This window comes from Aulostomus chinensis, chromosome 8, assembly GCF_037954235.1.
Source record: "Aulostomus chinensis isolate RoL2024-O1b breed Wild chromosome 8, RoL_Achi_v1.0, whole genome shotgun sequence".
Taxonomy (NCBI): Eukaryota; Metazoa; Chordata; class Actinopteri; order Syngnathiformes; family Aulostomidae; genus Aulostomus; species Aulostomus chinensis.
In genome coordinates, this window is record NC_141327.1 from 23593267 (window position 1) to 23617446 (window position 24180).

At 42.8% G+C, this 24180-nt stretch overlaps 1 protein-coding gene across 4 annotated transcripts in view; it reads left to right on the forward strand.

Moving 5' to 3' along the window:
* The first annotated feature begins 4850 nt into the window (after positions 1-4850).
* Positions 4851-24180, forward strand: part of dclk2a (doublecortin-like kinase 2a) — a 38785-nt gene continuing 19455 nt past the window's right edge. For all 4 annotated transcript variants that reach the window (XR_015117623.1, XM_086211791.1, XM_086211792.1 and 1 more), the window contains exons 1-2: positions 4851-5660; positions 11546-11883. Coding sequence is in view for 3 of the 4 variants with exons in the window: in XM_086211791.1 (XP_086067917.1) it covers positions 5255-5660; positions 11546-11883 (744 nt within the window). In the remaining variant the exon portion in view is untranslated. The remainder of the gene's footprint in view (positions 5661-11545; positions 11884-24180) is intronic.

The window sequence follows — 24180 nt, forward strand, 5'->3', positions numbered from 1 at the left end:
TATAACTCTTCTGATTTGGTGCACATTCACGGTGGTCACACGGTTAAAGCTGGTTTCTTTTTAGCTCAATTCAAAGTATTTGTGGATTACTGAGCATGCGCCCGCATAAAGAAGACATAGATTATACCATACAATGACATTTGAGGAGTTCTTAATAGAAAATATGAAATCATCTTTTTGAATCTCTCGGTCTCAGCTTGTGAGCCTCTGCACGCTGGAGGCATCATGGTAGCTGACCTGGCAGCAACACCGGCCGCTCTTCCTTTAACAGAATGTGAGAGAACTGGGTCATTGCGGGAAAACATGGCCCCTGAGAGTGACTGCCAAATTGTGTAAAAACCTGAAGTGATCTGCTATAATTCATGGTAGTGAACTGAGAGTCATTCAAAAGGTTTCTAGGCTGTGGTTGCAGCACCATATTTAGTACCTGTAATATCCCTTTTTTTCTTCTTCTTCTTCTTCTTCTTCTTCTTTTCCTTTCAAGGTGACTTTATAAACCCAGAACCAATTACTTTTCTCCCTCACCCATAATTCTTTTCTTCTCAATATATTCAGGAAACCAGAAGTCTCTGTAAAGAGCTTGAATTGTGTTTCTCTTCAAGGTGGCTAATTGTCCTGTGGGTTTCCCTGCTCCCCTCGGAGAGACATTATCACCACATAACGGTGGAAGGAAGTGTTCGTCCATGTGATCCTGGGAACTGTGTTTTCTTGGGGAACAGCTCCTCATGGGGTCATCCAAGGCTAATTGGTCTCAGGTGAGAAGGAACCTGAGAGAACATTCCCTTTAAAAACAAAACAAAAAACGCAACTTTGCCTTGACTGGGGATGAGCAGGGGGGAATTATTTGTCGATTGTGTACCAAAACTTAAGTACGTTCACAAGCTGATAAAGAAACACTGCCTGGGAGAAGTGGTCAGATGAGTGATGCAGCTTCTTTGGACTTTTTTTGATTATTATGTAGTGGTCATAGCATAAATTTTGCTCAAAATGTGTCTTTTATGCAGAGATCCGGGTTTGGAGAATGGCTGGCATGGACAGAATCTTCACTGAGGCAGAGGGAGATGGGCAGGCAGCAGGCCAGGGGATCCTGAGGGAAAGGAGAGCAAATATCAAGGCAAGCACAAGAGAAAAGTTTGCATGAAACATTGATAGCAGATTTGTACGGCTGCAGACAGATAAGGCAAAGTTTCCTCCACCAGCAGATATCTGCTGAAGACTTCAGAATTCTCTGACTGTTTCAGATGTGGTATCTTTTGGGCGCTGTGTTCTGTCATTAAAATTCCTATAGTCCTTTCAGTCCCTCTGTGTCTCTTTGTCTCTGCTATATCTGGTCTTCATATTAGAGGGAATAATCATTAAAAGTCATGTTTGATTGTCTATCTCTCAGCCTCCACTTCTATTCATCCTCAGGAGAACAAATATGTGCAGACTGACCAATTCCTCATCCCAGGTTTTGTTCATTTGTGGACACTAGAGGGCGGTGGAGTTTTTCTTTCATCAGAGGCTGAAAATACTCTGATCCCACCTCATGGAAACAAATAGACCACTAAAGTGTGAAGGCAATAATAATTGCTCTCAGAGCATCTACAAAAATGCGGGGTGGGTATGTGTGAAGATGATATTATGACCTTTACATCCCACCCCTTCAACTGCTATCCCTGTCCGCTCTTAACCTTTGACCCTAAAGCTAGCTTGGTCTTCATTGATTTTATTGACTATTCATTAGAAATTGGATGTAGGTTGTGCCACCTGGTGTCTGTCATTAATATTACATGAACACAGGTGCATAAACAAAACTCCAGTTTAGAGAAAAGTGTTTTTTCAAACACAAATGTTTTCCATCCATCATAAGAAAGGTGGAATTATTTCAAAAATGTACAAAACGCCTGAATCATTGTTTAGGTTTGTCTTCATTTTGAATTTCTTTCCATAAACCATTTTTTCCAATCATGAGTGCAAATTCAGCTTTTAGTATGTGTTTATAATAAGGGGAATAATTAAAAACTATATATCAACTACTACTGGTTAATTTTGTCATAAAAAAAAACAAAGCCATCACAAACAAACGTGCGTGATTTGGTGCCAGCACGTTTTCTCTAAGATTATGTGATTATATTGTTTTCTGTTTGGTTAAGTGAATTACACACAAATACATGTGGAAAATTATCATATTCCCCCCCAGAGCCCCTCATAAACCGCATTATATTATTAGCAGCTTACATAACCAGTGGAAGTCAGGCGAGGCTTAAGACTTACATTCACTCGTGGGGTGTGTTTTATTATTACTAGATTTTAGGGTGAGTGGGATTCTTTTCATTGTGGAATCTTAAGCATTGTCATTCTGTACAGGATTTCCCTTCACTGAAGGAAGAGTGCTCCTATGTAGTTAGTGACTTCCTCCCTCCAGCACTTTTCAAACAAAACATCCGACACAGCTGGCTTTGGATTTGATGAATTCCTAAGATGTCTGTGGAAATACATGAGTAGTATTTATACATTACATCAAATAAAACCAATGAATGAAAGTGATTCTTTTTGCTGTTTTTTTATTTTTGGAGGGATGTTAAAGTCAAGTAAATATGATGAATTTCGTTATTTTTTACTGCAATTTGCTGTCAAATGCCTGTAAATGCCTTTTCTTCTATAAAAACACTGATTTTTCTATCCATAATTGAACTCTTATATTGAATACGTGGCCATATCTATAAATTATTGACCATTCTAAATTAGTACCCATGTAAAAGACTGTATTTGTGTTGCAGTGGCTTCAAGAATTAGGCTACCATACTGGAGATGAAAAGTGGATAAACTCATCTCCAGTTTGTCCTGCTTCTGTTGACAGAGCTGCAGTGACAGCGTGGCTGAGGTCAGAGTCTGGGTGCTGTAGCAGGTGGTGACCCTGGAAGTGCCTGGTAGGAATGGTGGGGATTTTCTACCAGGAACCCACCGGGCCGTGAACATAACTGGCACTTCCCTGTATAATCCACGCTCACTATTTGGCAGACGTGAAGAGTCCAGCTTTGCTCCACTCTGCTACAAAGACACACAGCGTTCATGTCCCATGAAAAACTGGAAACGCTGAATCATGCCTGTCACACTGACCTTGGACCGTTGAGCCACAATTTTTTTTGGCAGGTAATCCTTGAGTCCCACTGGATTTGGAATACATTTCCTCAAAGCACTCCTGGGATACTGTGTTTATGAGATCTTGGACTGTGAACAAATTTGGAGAAATTCCTTGAAGGGGTTCCAGAGATATGCTGTGGCATTTATGTGAGAGTGACCTTTGACCTTTGACCACCAAACTGTTTTCAGCTCATCTTTGAGTCACAGTGGGCATTTGAGCCGAATTTCAAGAAATTCCGACAAGGCGTTACAGAGGGATCACGTTTATGCGAGATGATACGAACCTCGACCTTTGACCAATCAGATCTTTTCAGTTTATCTTTATGTCTTAGTGGACAGAGGACAGAAGCGCTGGAGAGGCAGTTTCAGGGTGTGGCTACCATGTGATTGACAGGATCAAACTGACAGACAGGTCATCATAGTGACCTGTCAATCAAAAGGAAGGCATGCCATAAAGATACTTTGTCATCATTTCCACTCTAAATCGGGCCATAATTTACACAATGAACATCCTGCTGGACAGAAGAAGTCCTGACAAGACCTCCATTCCAGGAGAATAAACATTTCATAGATGACGAACAGCGCTGTGTATGAATGAAAGTGACACAATTAAGATATAAATGCTAAAAACTGGAATGTCAAAGCTTGCAATGTATTGATGCGCTTTTGATTGTCAGGAATTTTACAGTTTAAAAGTCCACATTCAGGAGGTTGGAAATTTCCAACAATCAAACTCCTTACGATTTCAGCTGGACTATACCACAACACTGCGTGCATGTGCAGTAATGCTTTTATCCCAATACTTTCAAGTCCATTATTGATTTTATATTCCATCCATCCATCCATTGTCTACCGCTTATCCTGTTAAGGGTTGTGGGGGGGCTGGGGGGCTCCCAGCAGCCTTCAGAAGAGAGGCGGAGTACACCCTGGACAGGAAGTCCATCACAGGACCAACACATAGAGACAAACAACCATTCACTCTCACAGCCACACCTACGGTCAATTTAGAGTATCAATCAGCCTCGTCCCCTCTTGATGTCTTTGGACTGTGGGAGGAAGCTGGAGAACCAGAGAGAACCCACACAGGAACAGGGAGAACATGCAGACTTGATTGATTTTTTTGATTTTGAGCTTGATTTTATATTCAACAACTGCTTTTATACTTTGTGACAAGCATGGCGACAGTTAGTCAGTAACTTTAATTTTATCCTATCTAGCATCTGTATCAGAATGAATCTACACTTGGCTCACAGGGACTTGCTGGGCTGCTGGTGAAGTCTACTTGCTCCACCCAGACTGTAGAGACAACAGAGACAAAGCCAACTTCCTCCTAATAGTTTGAACACATGAGGTCATTCAGGGGAGAAGTGAACAATGAAACCTGATGGATATATTAGGGGAACAATAGGGAGCGAGGGCGGCATGGCTCGGAGGTGGAGAGACCTTCGTGGCTGGTTAGATTCTCACTTCATCCTTCACCATGTCAAAGTATCCTTGAGCAAGATACTGAGCCCTGACTGGTGACTCGTCCAGGGTGAACCCATCCTCTCGCCCAATGTCAGCTGGGATAGCACAGCCCCCCCTCGACCATTAACGAATAACCGGTACAGAAAGTGGGTTGGACAATAGGGAGCATTAGGACCCTGCGGCGCGGCGCGGCGCCGCCCCCCCCCCCCTGATTTGACAGCGAGCGCTTGACCAGTCAGAGAAAAGATGTGCGGGGGTGACGGAGGGAGGCGGTTTGGTTTGGCACCCTGAACTTCTATGAGATCTCGTTGTTTGTTTGTTGGTTCTCCCAGGGTCCACTGCGATGTCTGTCAAACACCGCCGGTCTGTATTCGTCACAGTTTCAACCGGATAATCCCGCGGTGCGTTTGGATCATCGCTCCTGCTGTGTGTTTTTCTAGAGTCAGTTCAAGAGGAGGGTCATTTCTCTTGACTGGTTTACTGCCTTCTTTTGGGAACTTGCTGTACTTCTGGAGCAGCCTGTGCAGCTGTAACTGATCACCCTGCAGACTGGAAGTGAAGACCCGGGACGCGCCTCCTCCTCCTCCGGCTGACAGCGCATCGATCTATCTGACAGAAAAGTTGCTCTCTTGTTTGGGATTTCGGGAGTAAATACTCAGACATGTCGCTTAGCAGAAGTATTGAGTTTGAACACTTCGAGGAGCGAGAGAAACCGCACCGGACACCCAAGACCAACTCTGTTAGCGGGTCCCAGTCTGGCTCCAGGGGCAATGGTCTGGTCCCCAGCCCCGCGCACAGTGCGCACTGTAGTTTCTACCGCACACGCACTCTTCAGTCCCTCACCTCCGAGAGAAAGGCCAGAAAAGTGCGGTTTTATCGCAATGGTGACAAGTATTTCAAAGGTCTGGTGTATGCTGTTTCCAGCGACCGGTTCCGGTCTTTGGATGCTCTGCTCATGGAGCTCACACGGTCCCTGTCAGACAACGTCAACCTCCCTCAGGGAGTCCGGACACTGTATTCCTTGGATGGAGGCAAGAAGATCACCAGCCTGGAGGAGTTAGTAGAGGGTAAGAGTGGTCAGGGAGGCAGCAACCACCTTGAGATGACCACAACACATACTAGTACTAAAGTACTGTTATATTTATATTAGCTTCTTGTGTACAACAACAAATGATCTCTTTTGTCAGTGATTGGTCAGGTTAGTCCCTAAAAGCTCACTAACACTCAACTATGAATGTTGTGGGCTAATTCTCGCAGAGGTCTTCATTATGTCATTATTCGCTGTTTCATTATTTAAATCAGTCTCCGGAGAACAACACAAATTATTGGATGTACCGCAAACTCCTGCATCAGTGTAGATGTTGGCGTGCTAGTTTTGACATGACTGACCCAGTGAGCTGACAAGCAGATCCCTCCTCAGTCCAGCAATGTGCCTCAATGTCAATCGATTACCCCCCCCCCCCTTCTTCTTTGTGAGTGTGTGTGGGTGTAATTGGTTTCTTCCAAGTGCATACAAGTCTGGCATTGAGAGTGTCTCTGCAAGTTGTGCTGGTTGTTAAAGTGATGCTTCATCCAGAACATTTTGGACTTTCAGGTACTGACAAACTGCATGACTTCTTTGTGGCTCCAGGTTGCAGAAAGATCCAACCACGTACATTTAGCTTGAGGGTATCAATGAGTCTCAATGACCAGCTACGAGCAGCAAGACTGTTAAAAAACATCAGTTCATACACCCTCAAGTGCATCATCTAACATAATCCTCATCTTTATCCACAAAACACTTTGGTTGGTGCTAAAAACAAACTATAACACTTCTCACTTCTGCGCTACCATGAACACGAGTAGGTTCAGCTGAATGTGGCACCCGGTGATGCTTGTGAACAAGCACCTATGGGATCATATGGCACGATGGTTTTGAGAGTTTGTAAACAGAAGTTTATTGCGGTAGCTGTTCTTAGCTGTCAGGTGCCCTTAGCTTCAAGCCTGATTATATGTGACTGGCTCTTTCTGCAATCTGGTGTGCCAAAGAAGTGATAAAGGCACGGGAAAAAAAAAAAACATCTTAGTGAGCTCAAGACTCTTATTTTTCAGTATCTGAAAGGTTAACAACACTTTGGGTTAAAGTTTTTTTCCTCGTCTTAAAATGATTGCACCTTCATGTCTTGGAAGGTGATGTACTTTCCCAAGTATATTTGTTGTTTGGTATGTTAGTCCAGTTCAAAGCAACCAATGAAAATGATCCCAATTCATTCGTGTGGTTGGTAGGGCCGGTTGTCGGACTTCTTTACTTTTATGCCAGTGGCAGAGTAGAGAGATGTCTTGTCATTCTAACCCTGAAGAGTAAATCTAAGTCATGTGTTGACCAATACTCAGCCCCAGTGATTGGTGTTCCAGTTCTAAACAGATCAACAAAAGTCCTACTCTCTCCTGTTCTGTTTGCACCCTCCACAGATTACGACCTCTCACTAATAAGTTCATCTTCATGTGTGCTCCTGTCTGTGCCCGTCAGTTTTATGACCTTCCTTCAATCCTCTTCTGAACATGAGAGGTTAGTGTTCGGCCACATGTGTCCAGGACACGCCGACCTCTCCGCTGCAGTGATTACTCCCCATATACTGCTCTATTTTCATCTCACATCATCCTAAAACTTTAGATGTGCTACACTCATTTGCTGTGCCCCATCTCCTGAGAGCCTGGGGGAGATGTAGGCCACAGCCTGATCTGGATTCTGTAGCATCAATAGATTCACAAACTGGGCAGAAAGTTGTTTTGGTGCATGGGTACTCATAATGTATACTCAATTGATTCAGCTGTGAACTTAAAGGTCTGCTCCCAGCTGCAGCTGTCCTGAAGTGCCCCGGTGGATGTACACAGAATTATAATGTTTTCATTATCATGGGAAGCAAAAATATACACCATTCTGCCATTTCTCCTGAGTAACCATCGTGAAATGTCCTTGTGTACATTTTTTTTTTCACTTGTACTTGTCAATCATTGTGGCTTTGATGTTACAAGAGATACACAAATAGATGTCAGGGGAACGAGTCACATACGGCCATCGGGCTTTGCTTCCTGTCTGTGAGACTAAATTGAGAGGTAAAAGTCCTGTAATGGAAAAGAACATTTCATGAATGAATGAAATCATTTGTTTCTGGAAGACACTTTCAGTTTTAGTCCTGAAAATTAGATTTTCTAAATAAAAAAAAAAGAACAAAATTAAAAATAAAAAAACAGCTCCTCTTTCTTTTCAATCAACTTAGCGCTCGGGTGATCCCCTAAAGGAAGAGCTGTATGGATATCACATGGCCCTGATTGAATTATATATGGAAGCAGTCTGTGTTTAGCAAAAGCCCCTCATACATGAGGTGGACCATAGGTGGGCCGAGCACCAGTGTCTTGTCCTTGTTTACTCACCCATCTAATGGACAGTTGAGTGGGAACATTACTGCACTGCTCAGCAGTCTGCCTTCATTGATTGAGGCCTGCTGAGGCTCTTTTGTGTGGAAACCCAATCAAGCACCATTCACGGGTGTCCCTTATGGCCGGATGGGATTAGCGAGCCCACCACCCAACTTTTAAATGCTGTGCTTGTGGAAATGAATACAGAGAGGTAGCAGATAGTGACCTAGTGCTTAAAAAGTTCCCAACGACACTGAAATGGGGAAAATGACGAGTGTGCAAGCCAAGTAAGAGATTTATCAGCAGCAATCTGTGAAATTAACTGGCTAAGATATGAAGGAATCAGTACAAAATTGTTATGAAATACAGAACACAGTCAGAATACGTAATATAAAAACTCATATTGCACCATTCTGTGATTTTTGCAGGAGATAAAAAGCTGTCAGGTTGTTAAAAAAAAAAAAAATTATTGGAACAGGCTGCAGCCATGAACTATTTAAAGATTCATGATTGAGAATAATTTGTTCCTCACTTGAACTGGAGTGTTGTCTCACTCCAGAACGCTGCACTCACTTCTGCCATTAGTTGTGCTCCTAGATACTTTATGTAATAAAGGCTCCAGGGCTCATTGAACTCAGGGGACCGCCGAGAGTGCAAAGTGACCGGAAGTTAGTCATTTCTTATCTCTGAGAGCCAGCGTCTCTCGATGGCGAGCGGCAGGGCGGCCGCTGGCAGGCACATGTTGACTGGTGTTGGCATTGGTATCAAGATGAAATCAGGGCAACTCTGTGGTAATGAAGTTTGATGCAGACTGGAGGCAAACAGTCAGACAGTGTTCTGCTCTGAAGAATCAAAGACCGCAACCATGTGCCCGCCTGTCTACTTGAAGAAAGTCCACTTCCTGGACAGCGTTTAGAATTTGGAAAACCCCCGCCTGACAGGCAGTTTTCTGTTCGCAACAAAACCCCTCGGTTAAATTTAGAAAAGGATACGCTTTGGTTTGGTATCAAACCTTTCACAATGCTGCAAACATATTAAGGCCTATGGATGACATTCTGTGAACACTTCACGCTACTGTCGCTCCAACATTGCCACCTCGTGTTCTTAAAAACCCATCGCAAAAAGATATTGCTGGGGGCAATAAGTCTGGAGAGTAGAAGATGAGAAATCTAGCTTAAGACATTTTCAACCATTTTACATCGGACACGCTGCTGTGTGATGCGTTGTTTTGTGCTGGGGTTGGCAAAGGTCATACATGTTTTAGAGTTTATAATTAGATTTGCATCTAATGTGCTGTAAAAACCGTTGACTTTGTGGTGTTAAACGGATGGTGACAGCTGTGTGACCTCGGTAATAAAGCTGCTGGGTTGTTTGAACAGCTCTGTCAAACTTGACCTCATCTGTTGTCCACATGAGGACTCCAGCCAGTGGCGGGTGGCTGATTCTTCCCTCATTTCACTGATGGATGTGGTTGCACCTGAGATCCTTTCTCCCCAGAGAATAAACCTGTCACCCCCCCCGCCACCTGAGCTCATCCCAGTATTCTGTTCATGTCCCTCAGATGAATGACAGTCCCAATTATTTTTGGTTTTAGCTTCAGTCATAGTCCCTCCCAGCTGTGGCCTAGCTTTTTAATTAGGCATTGGTTAATTGCAAGCTTAATAAAACCAGCTATCGTGGGACACTATGTCTCAGTGACCCTCTTCCACCGAAGCTCGGTTTCATCCTCTCGATGCACATCAGATTCCCAAAATTTTAAAGACGAGATTTGATTCTTTATCAACTCATGTTGAATGGTATGTTAGATTATTATTGTGCCATCTTTAAACACATGCATTCTCCTCAAGTGCACCTAGTCTTTGCTCAGTGATGTTTCTCCTTAACCTGGTTTGTTGCTGGGTAGAATACATATTCTTTTCTCTTCAAGTGTCTGTGGAAAAAGTCTGCAGTCTTTTGTTATTTTCCCTTTGTTGTTGTCCCTGGAAGACAATGGATGTACTTGTGATGAATGGAGCATAAAGAGTCTCTCTCTCTCTCTCTCTCTCTCTCTCTCTCTCACTCTCTGTGTCAGTGAAACAGAGCTGCTCTGAAGGCCCCCAGTTTCTCATTCAGCCTTCACAACAATCATCAGACATTCTTACTGCGGTTTTGATTCCACCAGCCAAGCCCCTTTACTTCGCATGACTTTGTTCTTGACGGGAAACATTTGCGTGTTAACTGTTCAGATGGAATGCAAGCAGATAAAAACAAAATGCTTTGCTTTGGAGGAAGGCCAATGCAGCAGCTCAACAGCTGAAAGGGAGCGAGGAGTGTTGCACTGTGCGTTTTTGTTTCACGGAGGAATGTTAACTCTGTACAATCGAGTGGCTTTATGCCATGTGGGTGAAATATTTATAGTGCAGACTGTGACGTATAAAACACAGTATTCATAGATAATGAAAAAGTCTCACAATATTAGGTTTTTTTTTAACTTATTTATTACTTAAACTTTTTAATGGTATTTCATTGTAAAATAAGATAAAATAAGGTCCTGTGTGATGGTTAAAGCTGAGCTGGAATATTTACAGTTTGTTGGTCAAGGTGCTAATTCCCTGTATTTAGACTCTTACCTTGGTGTCAAGTACCATGTAATTTTTTTCTAATGCAGTGATTGTATTTGTATATTTAGATTGTATATTGATTATTTTTATGCAGTTTTTCATGTTTTTGTTGTGCGAAGACGAATATCAATATGGGGGCGGGTTCACCCAGCCCAGCCCGGCCCTTGTAAAATGTTTTCTGTGGAGAACTTAAGGTCATAAAAGGATATGAAATTTAATTTGAAAGCAGATATCCTCATTTTTAGCTGATTGTTCATTCTTTGGATCGAGGGGTGTAAACCTAACAGTCCAGATCTGCAGTCCAGCTGCCAAACTAAATTATCAACGTCCAAAGCTTTTCTGCCTCGGCGTGACCTTTCAGTAAGTAAAAAAAACAAACCAAAAAAAAAAAACCATTACACACATCATTCTCCCCATTAAACTAATCAGCACAGTTGTCTTTTAGATTCATTGCCAACACAAATGTTTCATTTCATTCCTCTAGTTTAGACTCAGTTTGGAAAATTAGGGATTGAAATGAAGCAGAGACAGTGTGCCTGCTCAGATGGGCTCTGTGCACTCAGCTCTATGCCTGGGCATCCAGCACTGTGGCCAGTGAGCTCCCGGGCCTGCAGCCACAGATGGACTCCCAGCAGCTTCTCACTGACTGACACTAAACACAGTCCAACTTCATCCAACTTGGAGTCAGTGCTCAAGTCGAGCCCAAAACTTTGCATCAATCTTTCAAGGTTTTATTAGGATAAACTGAACATGTATATGGGTTCCAAATAGTTGCCTTTTTATGTAATTTGAACTAAGCATGTCTCAAAACAGGCTGCTGCTGGTTAGTATGAGTGACATGGGGCCAATGATCATGTTCTGATGCTGTGCAGGGCTTAGGTCAGGATTAGGGTTGTCCAAGTAGATACTGCATGAATAGACTATCAGTTCTAAAAATGTATTCCCTCCTCCAGGTGAGAGTTATGTGTGTGCCTCCAATGAACCGTTCCGACGAGTGGACTACACCAAGAACGTCAACCCTAACTGGTCAGTGGGCAGCAAGACAGGAACATCGCGCTCCCTCTCCTCTCTCATCCCGCTGAGGAACGAGCTGCTGCGCGAGTCCAAGGACTATATCAAACCCAAACTGGTCACGGTCATCCGCAGTGGCGTCAAGCCCCGCAAGGCTGTACGGATCCTGCTCAATAAGAAGACGGCCCACTCCTTTGAGCAGGTGCTGACTGATATCACAGATGCTATCAAGTTGGACTCTGGGGCTGTGAGGAGACTGTACACTTTGGAAGGCAAGCAGGTACGTCTTCACTGATTCATCATGGATGTTAGTCCTAAACATGGGGCGTGAAAACATTATGACAGCACCGTGTGACTGGCATCCAGCTGATACTAGAGGTTGCCAGAGTTTATGCCCACATCTGCAGCAACGCTTCACATGTTGATGAATGTAAACTTGCAAAACTAGGCAATGAAACAAGGAATTATGAAATGACATAACATGACAGTTGGAAGACATGAACTATATGATTGTTGGATGTTGAAGAAGCAGATGGAACTGAGGAAAAGCTTTTCAGCCAAAGGTTTTATCTCCGAAAAACTGCTGTGATTTATAGGCGTCAGCTGTGTCAGCAGTCTTGGTAATTACAGCCCGTTTAATCAGCCATACGTAATTACACGCCACGATTACTTCAACAAGCCACTAATGAATACATTTTTGAGCTCAGGCCTTTTGCCATATCCATAACTTAAATTTTCTCCCTAATTCTGCCAACCCTGTTAATTCATGTTTTGTTTTTTTTGCTCTTATTCCATCCATCTGGGACACATACATCTGTAGTAACGAGTCCATCTGATTATCTCCCCTGGTGGTGAGATGAGGTGAGCCTGAACACATGGGACCCCTCTTCAAAACCATTTATACTCTCATCGGGGGGGGGGGGGGGGGGGACTTCAAATTATATATATAAAACATAAACTCTGTATGTGCTTATCATTTTAGATCATTATTGGTCCCAGTTTATTGACTCAAGGGATATAAAGTTGGTAATAAGAAAAAAAAGTATGGCAATAACGGAACAGCTTCTGGTGCGGGTGGAGGGTACAATGAGCTCTATGTATGAATAACCAGGATACATCTGCATGACTTTGTTTCTGGAAGAGATTTACAGTCGCGCCGGATCTCTGGTAGAGTTGAGTTGCCTGATGTGGTTGTCAGTTGTCAAACAGAATTATAATTGTAGAAATGTGTTAAGTATAATCTTCTAATGTAACTCTGTCCCCGAGTTAAACCCGAGAGTTTTTCACAGTTTCACGGATCTCAAGGTGATAAATAGCTGTCATGATCATTTAATCAAAACATGAGTAACTGTGTCCAAATTAGTTGTATAATGTAATGATACATTTTATATATGCCTGTATGTCTTTAAGTTTTTACTGTGGTTTTATGTGTTCAGAATTAACACAACTGCACTGTACTACTTAACAATTTAGGTGTATCTAGAGGACCAAATACTGCTACTTGTGATCAAATTCCCTTTGGATGCGTCACATTTTGGCGCGGGCTATTTTCAGGGTAGATTTGCCTTCAAGAATTTATTTTTCTTGGTTAACTACATGAATAGTAGTCACAGTTAACATGGTACTATAACTGCAAACAGTGAGAAGGAGACGTCGCCTTGGACTCTGAGTGTGACAACAAACGGGGTGTTTATTTCCTGTGAGCTTACGGGAATCTTTCTTGGCTGGGTTGTCCAGAAAAATGACTCATGAGAATAATGAACCTCATCACCTCTGACAGAGCAGCACTCAGTCCATCAGGCCAGCACGCGTCTCAGGCGCTGCCTTCCGCCTGACGTCTCTGGATTCAATGACAGGGCGTTGTTGCTCTATTTATTTGCATTCCTGATGCACATGGTCCAGCAGTTGTCGTCTTTTGCACAATTCAGGTTATACTGTATACCATGAGAGCAAGATGAGATGCTGAATGATCTGAATTCTTTGTTGCTATTTCCCAAGTTAGCGCCCCACTTGTTACATTTGACCAATTTGTATTTAAATTGCCAAGCCCTGGTGTTGGTGAGAGGTTCTCAAAATGTACGGCTGAAAACCCCAAAATGAAGATATACATATCCTAGAAAGTCTAGTTAGCTTCACCAACATTGGAGAAGAACTTATATTAGAAGTTGATGTACTCAGGAATGTGTTTCGAATGTAATATATTCACTCCTAAATGAGTCAGCCACAGCTGCACACTTAAATGCTTCTCAAGAATCTTGCTCATCCGTGATTATCCAGTTCTATATCTGTAACATGGAGCCTTGAGGTTCTTTGATTTCCACCTGTGAATACAGACCAAGTAGATCAGCCATGTAGACCAGCTGCTCCTCTCCATGCTCCCTGATGCTCACCGTCCAGCTTCAGTCTGTTCAGATGTTGCTGGTCTTACACACGTGGATTTAAATTCCTAGAAGTTGTTTGATTCAACTGCCACTGACATTTTGACTTTTTAACTTTCACACCCTCCTTCAGCCAGACCTGGTTAGTCAGAGTCATGGCTTGAGTTCAATGTGCTGTAAGCAGAGTGATATCTGAAGAGTGCAAGTGTGGGTGAGGAGTGACAAAGTGAAGCATCCGTTACGTTCCAAAATCCATCGGAAAAGAATCGTTTGGAGATGTTTTTTATTTGTCCCTGTAAACAGTCATCATAAATATCCCTGCCAAGCTCGACAGAAAGCTTTCTTCATTCGAGCTATGCAGTCCGAAAGAAGATTTATTCATGGCTGCATTTCAGTCTGGCTCATACAGTAAGTAGCTGTAGATGATGCGTCACATGGTCAGGAGGAGACTGAAGCAGCCTTACTGTTCATCATTAGTCACTCTTCCCGAGTCTTTGTAGCAGCAGCAACACTTGATCATTTGAGGAATAACTGAACCACTTAAACATACTGTTAAAGGGATTAAATTAGAATGGCAGCCAACTATCAGAGTAGGAGCAAGGCGCGGCCCATTTCCATTCATTCAGCACGGATGTATGTCACCATCGAATCATTGTCAGATACAGTAGCACCCGTCAACAAGACTTACACGCCTCTTTGGCTTGTTGACAAGTGCTCCAGTTGGTTCTTTTCTATTTAGGACATCTGATTCTCTTTAGTTTTACATGTTTGAAGTGTGACACACTAGAAGCTTTATTAAGGCCCACTGGAGATCCCCTAAAACCAATCTGATCAGTTGCCTGGAAATAAAAACGCAAGGTAAGTGACCGCTGGTTCACTCAAACCCCAGTTTAGGCCAAGTGGCCCATTTGGAAAAAGAGCTGAAGTCATAAAAGTGAGGAAACACAGAAACTGATACGCACAACTTTTCAATGAATTTCATTTACATGCTTTGGACAAATTGGAAAACAAATATGAAAATGTTTGCATTTAATTTTAATTTGCAAACATTTACAGCTGCCTGGATCATGAACCCAACATGTTACATGGGACTCTGCACCATGTATACATTTTAAATAAATTGCCTTGGAATACATTTCAGCTGATTCATTTTTTATGATGATATATTTTAGAAGTTATTTGACTGAGCATTCAATCTTTGGCATTCAAATTCAAACAAAACCCGGCTGAATCTACAGTGAGCCTCACTCTCCAGTCCTAGAAAAACGAGCTCTCTCACTTCCACGCCCATAAACACATACAGAATGCCTTCCAGCAGCAGCAGCGGCCCACCATCTGTTCCTCCAAAATCGAATCACTGGTCGCAGCCACCCGGTCTGCAGGCGCTGCAGTCCCCTCCTGCTGATGCATACACACACAGACACACACACATCGTCACACTCGCACACTCAAGCTCCCGACTGGGGCCCAGGCCACCACCGGATAATTAGACTTATAAGCTGGAAGGGAGCGTTGAAGTGCAGCTGTCAGGTGTGTGTGTGTGTGTGTGTGTGTGTGTGTGTGTGTGTGTGTGTGTGTGTGTGTGTGTGTGTGTTTTTTCATGGATGTGCACGTGTGATTGAGCCTGTTCACACAATACTTCTCTGTCCAATCTCTCTCTTTAGTTCATCAGACTGAATGTTAATTGTAGATCTTGGTTATCAGGGCCAACAGAATCAGCTGCTGCTTTTGAGTGAAACCCCTGTTTTACATCTCAAAGCTGACTGGGCAGGCAGAAAATAAGATTTCTCTATTTTTTATTGTTTAACTGATGCATTCATTAATTTGGGGAACAGTTAGTAGTCCAGTAATGATTCAGTGGCTCACAAATACGTTACAGATTTAAAGGTTCATGGGATAAAACTGCGATCTTTCTAAATGAGCTGAACCAAGAATGATAATTTTGCACATTTTCAGGATTCAAAATTACCTTAAATAAAGGGTCTATTGAAAATGAAGTTCTCCTTTCTTCTTCAGTGGGTTTTCTCATGGATATTTTGATCATGTCGCACTCTCTTTTCGCAACCTTTCTTTATAATCCTCCACTACAGCAGGCTGACACTGACCTATTTGGCGTAATCAAAATTTGAATACGAATTCACGCGACTCTCAGACCAGGACAAGTGGATGGAAAAGGAGCGTGATAGTAGCTGGAGAGTGCAAATTGTCACCAGGCTTTGTTCCCAACCCCCCAGCCCTTGTTAGCCCGTGCCGCCCTCGGCCCCCCTCCCTCACCTCCTGCTTATTTATCCGTCCCACTGTGCAGAGCAGCTGACAACCTCATCTTTGCCATGTTAACATTCAAAGTATATACAAGATTCACATTCGCTGCAAAAGATTTACGCAAGTTGTGGAAGTGTCTTTTCTTTTCCTGTCGTATATGTTGGCCCCGGCACAGAGGTACTGTGTGACTTCTAAACATTAATGAAAAGAAAACTGTTAATTGAAGAATTTCAGTGTTCTTTTTATTAAGTATGCACACTTGGTACAACCTACACAGGTTTCTCTCACTTTTACAGATTTGACTTCAGAGGGATAGAGAAGACACTATTGCAAGTGCAGTTAATATAAGTAAATTTATACATCTAAGAGACGCACGGTAAATTGCAGATCTTCTTTATGATTGATAAAAGTTTAGTTTAACATTGAAGTACATTCAGCAAAAGTGTGCACAGAAAAAAAGATTAAAAATCCTGAAATACGTTAGCGTTTCTCAATGTTATCAGTCAGTCTGTTCATTACCGAGAGTCCCAGAACGTCTCCACTGCTGAGCTTTAAGGGCTCATCTTTGTGAAATCTTTAAAGGCCTCTTCAGTAAACACAGCGAGCTGAGGGACGGGAGAGGAAATGGGACTATGCAGAGATAATTGGACTGTCTGCTCTGGTGAATTGTCTTTCTCTTTTTTCTACACATTATTGTGTAGTAGTTTAGTTTTAGACTCTTCCAAGACAAGCAGAAGACCTAAATACATAGTGTATGTCTGAATGTATGGTTTAATTATCGTGCTCATTATTTTATTTTTTTCTAGCTAGCGTTATTGCTTTTGTATACATGCAGTGTGCTTAAAAAATGAGGTCCGGGTCAAAACCTCCTCCTGAAAATGTGCTGTTGTTTTTATTTTCTGCAGCTAAGCGATTACACGTATAGAAGGCATACACTTCAATAGCTGAACATTTTCTTCTCTAACTTTATTTAATTATAATTATAAAGTCAGTCCTACTGGCGACCCGTCCAGGGTGAACCCTGCCTCATGGCTGAAAGTTGCTGGGATAGGCTCCAGCCCCCCCGCGACCCTTAAAAGGATAAGCAGAAGAAAATGGATGGATGGATGGAAGTCAGCCCTGTGTCAGTTCACTAATATGAGAATAATACATATATAAGATAAGATAAGATAAACCTTATTCATCCCTCAGCGGGGAAATTGGCTATATATATATATATATATATATATATATATATATATACACACACACACACATATATACATATATATATATATATATATATATATATACACACATACATATGTGTGTGTGTGTGAGAGAAATATTTCACTCACCTCACCTGCATAGATGCTAACAGAATCTTCAGTCAGAGAAACCTGTATTAAAGGGATACTGTGTCTAGTTGAAAACCTACAAAATCCAGGACCCCTTTTTCTCTCCCTGGCAGATGGTTTATAAACACACACACACACACACACACACACACACACACACACACACACACACACACACACCGTCTGTCAATGCTCCTGCCCTCCACCAAACTAATCCGTACCTGTGGAACCTGCAGATGAAGGGAAAACTTCAAATGGATTAAAGCGAAAACTCTCTCATGTCAGTTACAGTGCCATCAAAGCTGTTTTTGTTTTCAGTAGAAGCTACCACGTATTCTTGTACACATACACACATAATTGCCATTAATTGAATGTGGCATGTGTATTTGTACTTCCCAGCACTACAGGAACATACCTCCTATTGTTAGAGGGCATAAAGACCTTGTTCATTAAAGAAAATGGGGTCACAAGTTCAATCCCGCATCTTTATTCAGGTTAAAAGTTGCCCACATGCTGTACTGAGAATTCCTCCCAGCAGCAGATTTGTGAATAGACCTATGCTCTGAGAGGGAGGTGGATGCTGGCTAGTGTGACACTGATCAACTATGGCATCATCTCACATGACACGTTAATTATGATGGCCTCCTGCCCCCGATACTCTCAACCAGACCACGTCTTATTGTACATGTGTGAGCAGAGATGCGCAGCTCTGATATTTTCCAGTTAAAGGGTTTTACTCTACACTCCTAAACGTTTCAGCCTCTTGGATAATACTGACGTGAATGATATCTTGACATTTGCATACCAGCCCTGGCAGCACAATGAGACATGCTGGCAGTTACAGACAGATTAGTAAGACTGTCCCTCCCTAGCTAGAGGCAAGGCCACACAAGGGCTCCCTCTGATTGTCAGGCATGAGCCGTTTTCAGGGCCAAGTCTGGATTAAATGCTGCCATTTAGGTCAACAGCCATGAATTTTGCATGCCCACCTATTGTTCTGAATGTCATCAGCATAAAACAACATCTGACAGCAGTGCAGTGACACCATCCAACTGGGAGCACTCTTGGTTGTGTTCAGCAATTAGCTGATGGTTATTAATGGTTTTTTAATATATATTATATATACATACTGTATGTACTTTCAGTTCCACATTCAAATTTGAACTGACTTCTGAAAGTCCCAAAATTATTTTTTTGAAATGCTGCACAAAGATAGAGGGTGCATATATCCCATAAACTGGTGCAAGACGAGTAAGGTTAGAATTTTTGATGATAAAAAGATGGGTTTTCACAGTTAAAAACCTCAAATTCAGGGCTGTCAATGTTCACCCCTAAGTCTCTGTAGCCAGTATTTCGTTTTATTTATAGAGCACAAGTGCATATTCCATCAGTGTTTCACAAATGTTGGCACTATGTCCCACATCGACCAACAGGAAAATAAAATGCCGTCAGGTGACAGAGGGCCGAGAGGGGTGTCATGGGCCACGAGGCTGTCAGCTGTGCAGACCGTGTGGAGGCCAAAGACCGAGAGGGCAACTATTGTGTGCCACTGAGTGATGTCAGCCACTTGTTTTGTCTTGTGCATTCAAGCCTGCACTCAACCATTCTTTTCAACAAGCTTTTCACTCTTGCAATCGACATCATGAAATGGTGAGCCAGACCGCCCCCCCCCCCGACCCACCTCAGAGACTATTGTGCTACTCCTTGAGTTTAATCATGCAGGGAAATTCCGATTGTCTCCGTAAGTCTGAAAGATTGATGTGATGAATAATTTTTGCAGAAAGCAGATACGCAAGGCATTCTATTGTTGTGTTTATGTAATTCCTTCACTTTATCTTGTCAGAGGAAAGTTTTAATTTGTATATTTTATTTGTTTGATCTGAAAGAGGCTCGATGCACCACAAGAGATATTAATGCAGTTCACGGAGACCTTTTTCTAAAACTGCCCTGTAGCCTGTAGGACCAGTCATATTATTTATCTTTACTTGAAGACATTTTATTCATCTCTTGTGAATATCATCAGCATTTCTGGAGGTTGTGATCAAGTTATTCTACTGAGGCTCTGTATAGAATCTGTATGTGTGTGTGTGTGTGTGTGTGTGTGTGTGAGTGTGCGTGTGTTTGTGTGCGTGTGTGTGTTTTGAAGTGTGCATCTCTGATCATTTAGCATGACTCCATTTGAGGTGAAAAAGCTCCGTGGACACTCAGCCTGAGGTTGTGTACTGTAATGGGATTTCACAGACAGCTGTGCAAGGATTGATAGGCCAACCAGCCGCTGGCCGATGAGTTCACTACATGGTCGCACAGTTTCCTTAAATTGCTCCACAAATGTAGTTGTGCAGATTAAACTTGAGCACATGCTGTTGTTCTAAAGTGCTTTTGCCCAAAGTCAGCACATTTGCATGATGCTAGAAAAAGTCAGTTTATTGTGTTAGTCTGGCTAAACTTAATTTGTTGCATTAGTCCAAATAAAACTTGACTTTCAAAACAAATGCAAACAAGTTCATTTGCAAAGTTGGACTAACTTCTGGTTGTGGATGGATGCACTCAAGTGTGTGTTCAACCCCAGTTTGGTTCAGACATTCTGCACATGCTCTGTAGGTTACACTGCAGTATTAAACCTGGAAGCAGAACAGCTCACAGCTGAAGAGGCGTCACCTCAATAGGTGTTGCAAAAAAATTGAATGTTTGGAGACATAAAGGAGAAATGCACGGCTGGAAAGTTGTCAAGTCTGTCAGTAGTCTCTTAAACTAAACCTGCTAATCTGCCTGTTTGATAAGTGTTTTGTTGTTCTTTGTGAGTGGATTATGTTCACTCTTGGGCACATTGAGAGTATTCTATTATGACAGGCCATTTGAATAGCTGATTTAAAAACTATTCAGAAGCTAAGCGCTAATGTCGTGAATCCACTGTGTCGTGTTAATGATAAACCTAAGAGTTCTTATCGCTCATTTTTTTGCCACCGTCCGATCTTGGCTCTTACACATTCCAAAGACTTCCCACTGTAATCTAGAGGAATTAAATAGTCTGTGAGTTCAGAGTTAATAACGTGGTTGGTGCAAGATTAAACATCAACCCTGCACACTTAATTGGCATCAAGCTTGTTCTCAAGTAACAGTTCGTTAAAAGAGAGGCTTGTGAAAAGAATACACAACTAGTTCGCCATGAAAGGTTATTTTCTTTGCGACTGCCGGAGTGTTGGTTGACCTTCCCCAAGGCAGGAAGAAACCATCTTGATCTGTATTTTTTTTTTCCTGTTTGTTCTCAGGAATCCACCCACTTTCTCTTGCTGTAACCTCCCTGCTCATTTGTCTCACTGTGATAAGCAGCAATGAGGGGTTTGGAGGTAAATGGAACTGACGGTTGCTAATGATTACAGGGATCATTGTGCCACCCATCTCAGGGGGAGCCTGTTGTTTGCCTCCTTCATCTATTCCTGGTCTTTTCCAGTGCCCTAAATACACAGCACCTGCTTTTTTGTGGCCTTTTTTTCACGAGTAAACCCAGATTTAAGATACAATGCAGATATTTTCTCTCCCTTTGAAAAAACAAACAAACCACAACAGGTTTTAGTGTCCTAAATAAGACCAGTTTAGACCAGCTTGTAGAGAGTCCATCGTCTTCCGCTTATTCCTACACATTAAGGGTCGCGGGGGGGCTGGAGCCTATCCCAGCGTCAACGGGCGAGAGGCGGGGTTCACCCTGGACAGGTCGCCAGTCCATCGCAGGGCCAACATAGAGAGACGAACAACCATTCACACTCACATTCATACCTACGGTCAATTTAGAGTATCCAATCAGCCTAGTCCCCAATTGCATGTTTTTGGATGGTGGGAAGAAGCTGGAGTACCCAGAGAGAACCCACGCAGACATGAGGAGAACATGCAAACTCCACACAGACAGATCCCGTGCCCGAGCCGGGACTCAAACCCGGAACCTTCTTGCTGTGAGGCCACAGTGCTGACCACTGCACCCGAGTAATCTTTAGAATTTATAACCTTTTTGTTTTTGTAGCTTTTTTAACCCATATTTTGATTTGGCATAGCCATCCATCCATTTTCTTCCGCTTATCCTGTTAAGGGTCACAAGGGGCTAGCGCCTATCCCAGCAGCTATCGGGCGAGAGGCGGGTTTCACCCTGGACGGGTCACCAGTCCATCGCAGGGCCAACACATACAGACAGACAACCATTCACACTCACAGCCACGCCTCCGGTTAGTTCAGAGTATTGACTTAACCAGTTGGGGATTTTTAATTATCCTGATAAAAATCCTTTTGACACACAAACAAGTCAAGTTTATACTTTAGGCCTGTTCGTCCCCTGTTGCCAAGCGTTGCCGGGCAGAAAGTACAGCAGGCAACATTGAGGACACAGATGGGGATAAGAGTAAGAGAAGGTCAGACATGCATGAGGCGGGAGGGGGGATGGTGGGTGCACTGTTTTGGAGGGCAAACTTCAGTTTACCCTCAAGACACTTCAAGCCAGCCAATACAGAACCCTGTGATCAGTTGACTTCTCTGATAGGCTGAGACAAGCCCTAACAGAAGAGTGCTAGTGACGCAGCCCTGCTGGCTGTTTGTCCTGGCAGGAGAGACATGGATAATGCAGCCTGACATTCATAGGTTACCCCTCCTTCCTCCCAATAAGCTGGTTCTTGTGTTTCACATAAAGAAGTCATTTCATTTACATGCCTTCATTTTCAAGGTTGTAGGTTTCACAGCGGTGACGTATCTTTTTAAGTATTGGGTGCGAAAATTAGCAGACGCATCACCTTGAATTAAATTGGAATAACTTTTACTTTTAATATCTTTTTTTAGTTTGCCCTGTCAGAAATTATCCTGGCCTAAAAAATCTTTTCCCGTGCGGTGATGCATGTTGTTGATCCACAGTTTTCTTTTATGTTCACCCGCGGTCCTTCTGAAGGAAGACTATGTGTATTCAGTGCTTCCACCCAGTCATCCAGAACATCGATATTTGAACCCAACATGACTTGGATGTTGTTGAATCCCTTTTGAAGCTGTTGGTGACACCACATTGGCACAGCATCAGTGTTAGCTTCAGACAGGCTAGTCCCAAGGCTATTGCTACAGCAATGGGTGATGACAGTTGCTTTTTGTTTTTATCTTCCTTCTTCTACAGTATATTTTCGGCTTTTTTAAAACATTATTTCTGGTGTTCAGAATTTGGGTTACAATCAACAGGTTTTTAGTTGTTGTTTTTGTACACAGATTTTACAGGTTAGAAGTGAATAAAAGTACAGGATTTGGTTTGACTAAGTCTGATCCCTACAGCGCCACCTTGGGACCCGATTCTGGAGGGGTGGTCCCTGTTGTTATGACCTATCATGTTACATGTGGCCCGTAATGTTACCTTTGTTACAGTCACATGAGATCAAGTCTGATCTGGCGTTAGATTGCTAATCCACTTAGGCCTCCTTTACTTCTTCTCTGTCCAGTGGTTGCAGATTACTGCCTTTGTTCCTCTGATGTAGTGAGGAATTGGCTCTGATGTGAGGTGCCATGTGCTTGTTGAGCCATTGTTAGCTGCTCCTTCCTGCACCGACCATACCAGCCTTAGACAGAGTGAGAGAAGTGTGTCTAGGGTTGAAAGGTTAATCTGAATACGTTCTCCCTCCACCAGGATGAGTCACTAATATAACCTTTGTGATTTTTCTGCACAATAACACTTTGCTTTGCCTCTGCAAGGACAAGCGTCTCCTGTAGCAACAGACGGACAGAGTTTTCCGTTGGTTGAAATATTCAGATTACACTTCAAATAAAGTCAAGCGTGTTTGTTTAGGCGTCTGCCATACAGTAGTTCAAATGGGGCTATGAAAATGCGGAGGCTGCCATGTGGTGGTCAAACAGCATTCCGCCAATGTCCTTTGCTTGTGTCATCATGGTGATTTCCCTGCCAGAGGACAGTGCTCACCTCAGCAGTCCTAATGTCGCTGTCTCACTCTGTCTCCAAACAGACCACAGGATGGAAGAGACAACACAGGCTAGAGTTGTTTCCGGAGAATCCACTCTGAGGTCAGAGGTTAAATAAATTAAATCCTCATGTACGTCTTTGTAGCGTTCACTACACTCTCGCTCCATTTTTGACGCATGCGTCGGACTACCCCTATGGGCTGTTGCCATGGTGATTCTAACACCTGTGCCCTGACAGTATGCTGTAGCACTCAGCTGCCAGGTTCCAGAGTGAGAGGATGTCCAGAGTATGGCATCCCACCCCAGCTATGTGGAACCTTTGATAATTTGCCACACATGTACTGTATTTTGCACAGTCAATAATTTCACTGAAGCCTCATTTCAAAGTACTGAGGTTAAGAAAGTGCTGCTTTTGATCACTAAGGAAAATGTTCTGGAAACTAAATCTGTATTTATATGTCTGAACTGAATGTTGGACATGCAGAGGTGTCATGTAAAGTTATGATTTATGGATGTGTAATTCCTGCATACATGTGTGGTGTTTGATACTCCTACTTTGGCACTTTTGCTATATTTTTCTCACTCCCACTCCACTCTTCTGTTTCCTCTGACAGCCTCCTCTCACTGAGGTGGTAGTTTGTTCTCTTCAGTCGCTATTTTCCTTTTCTG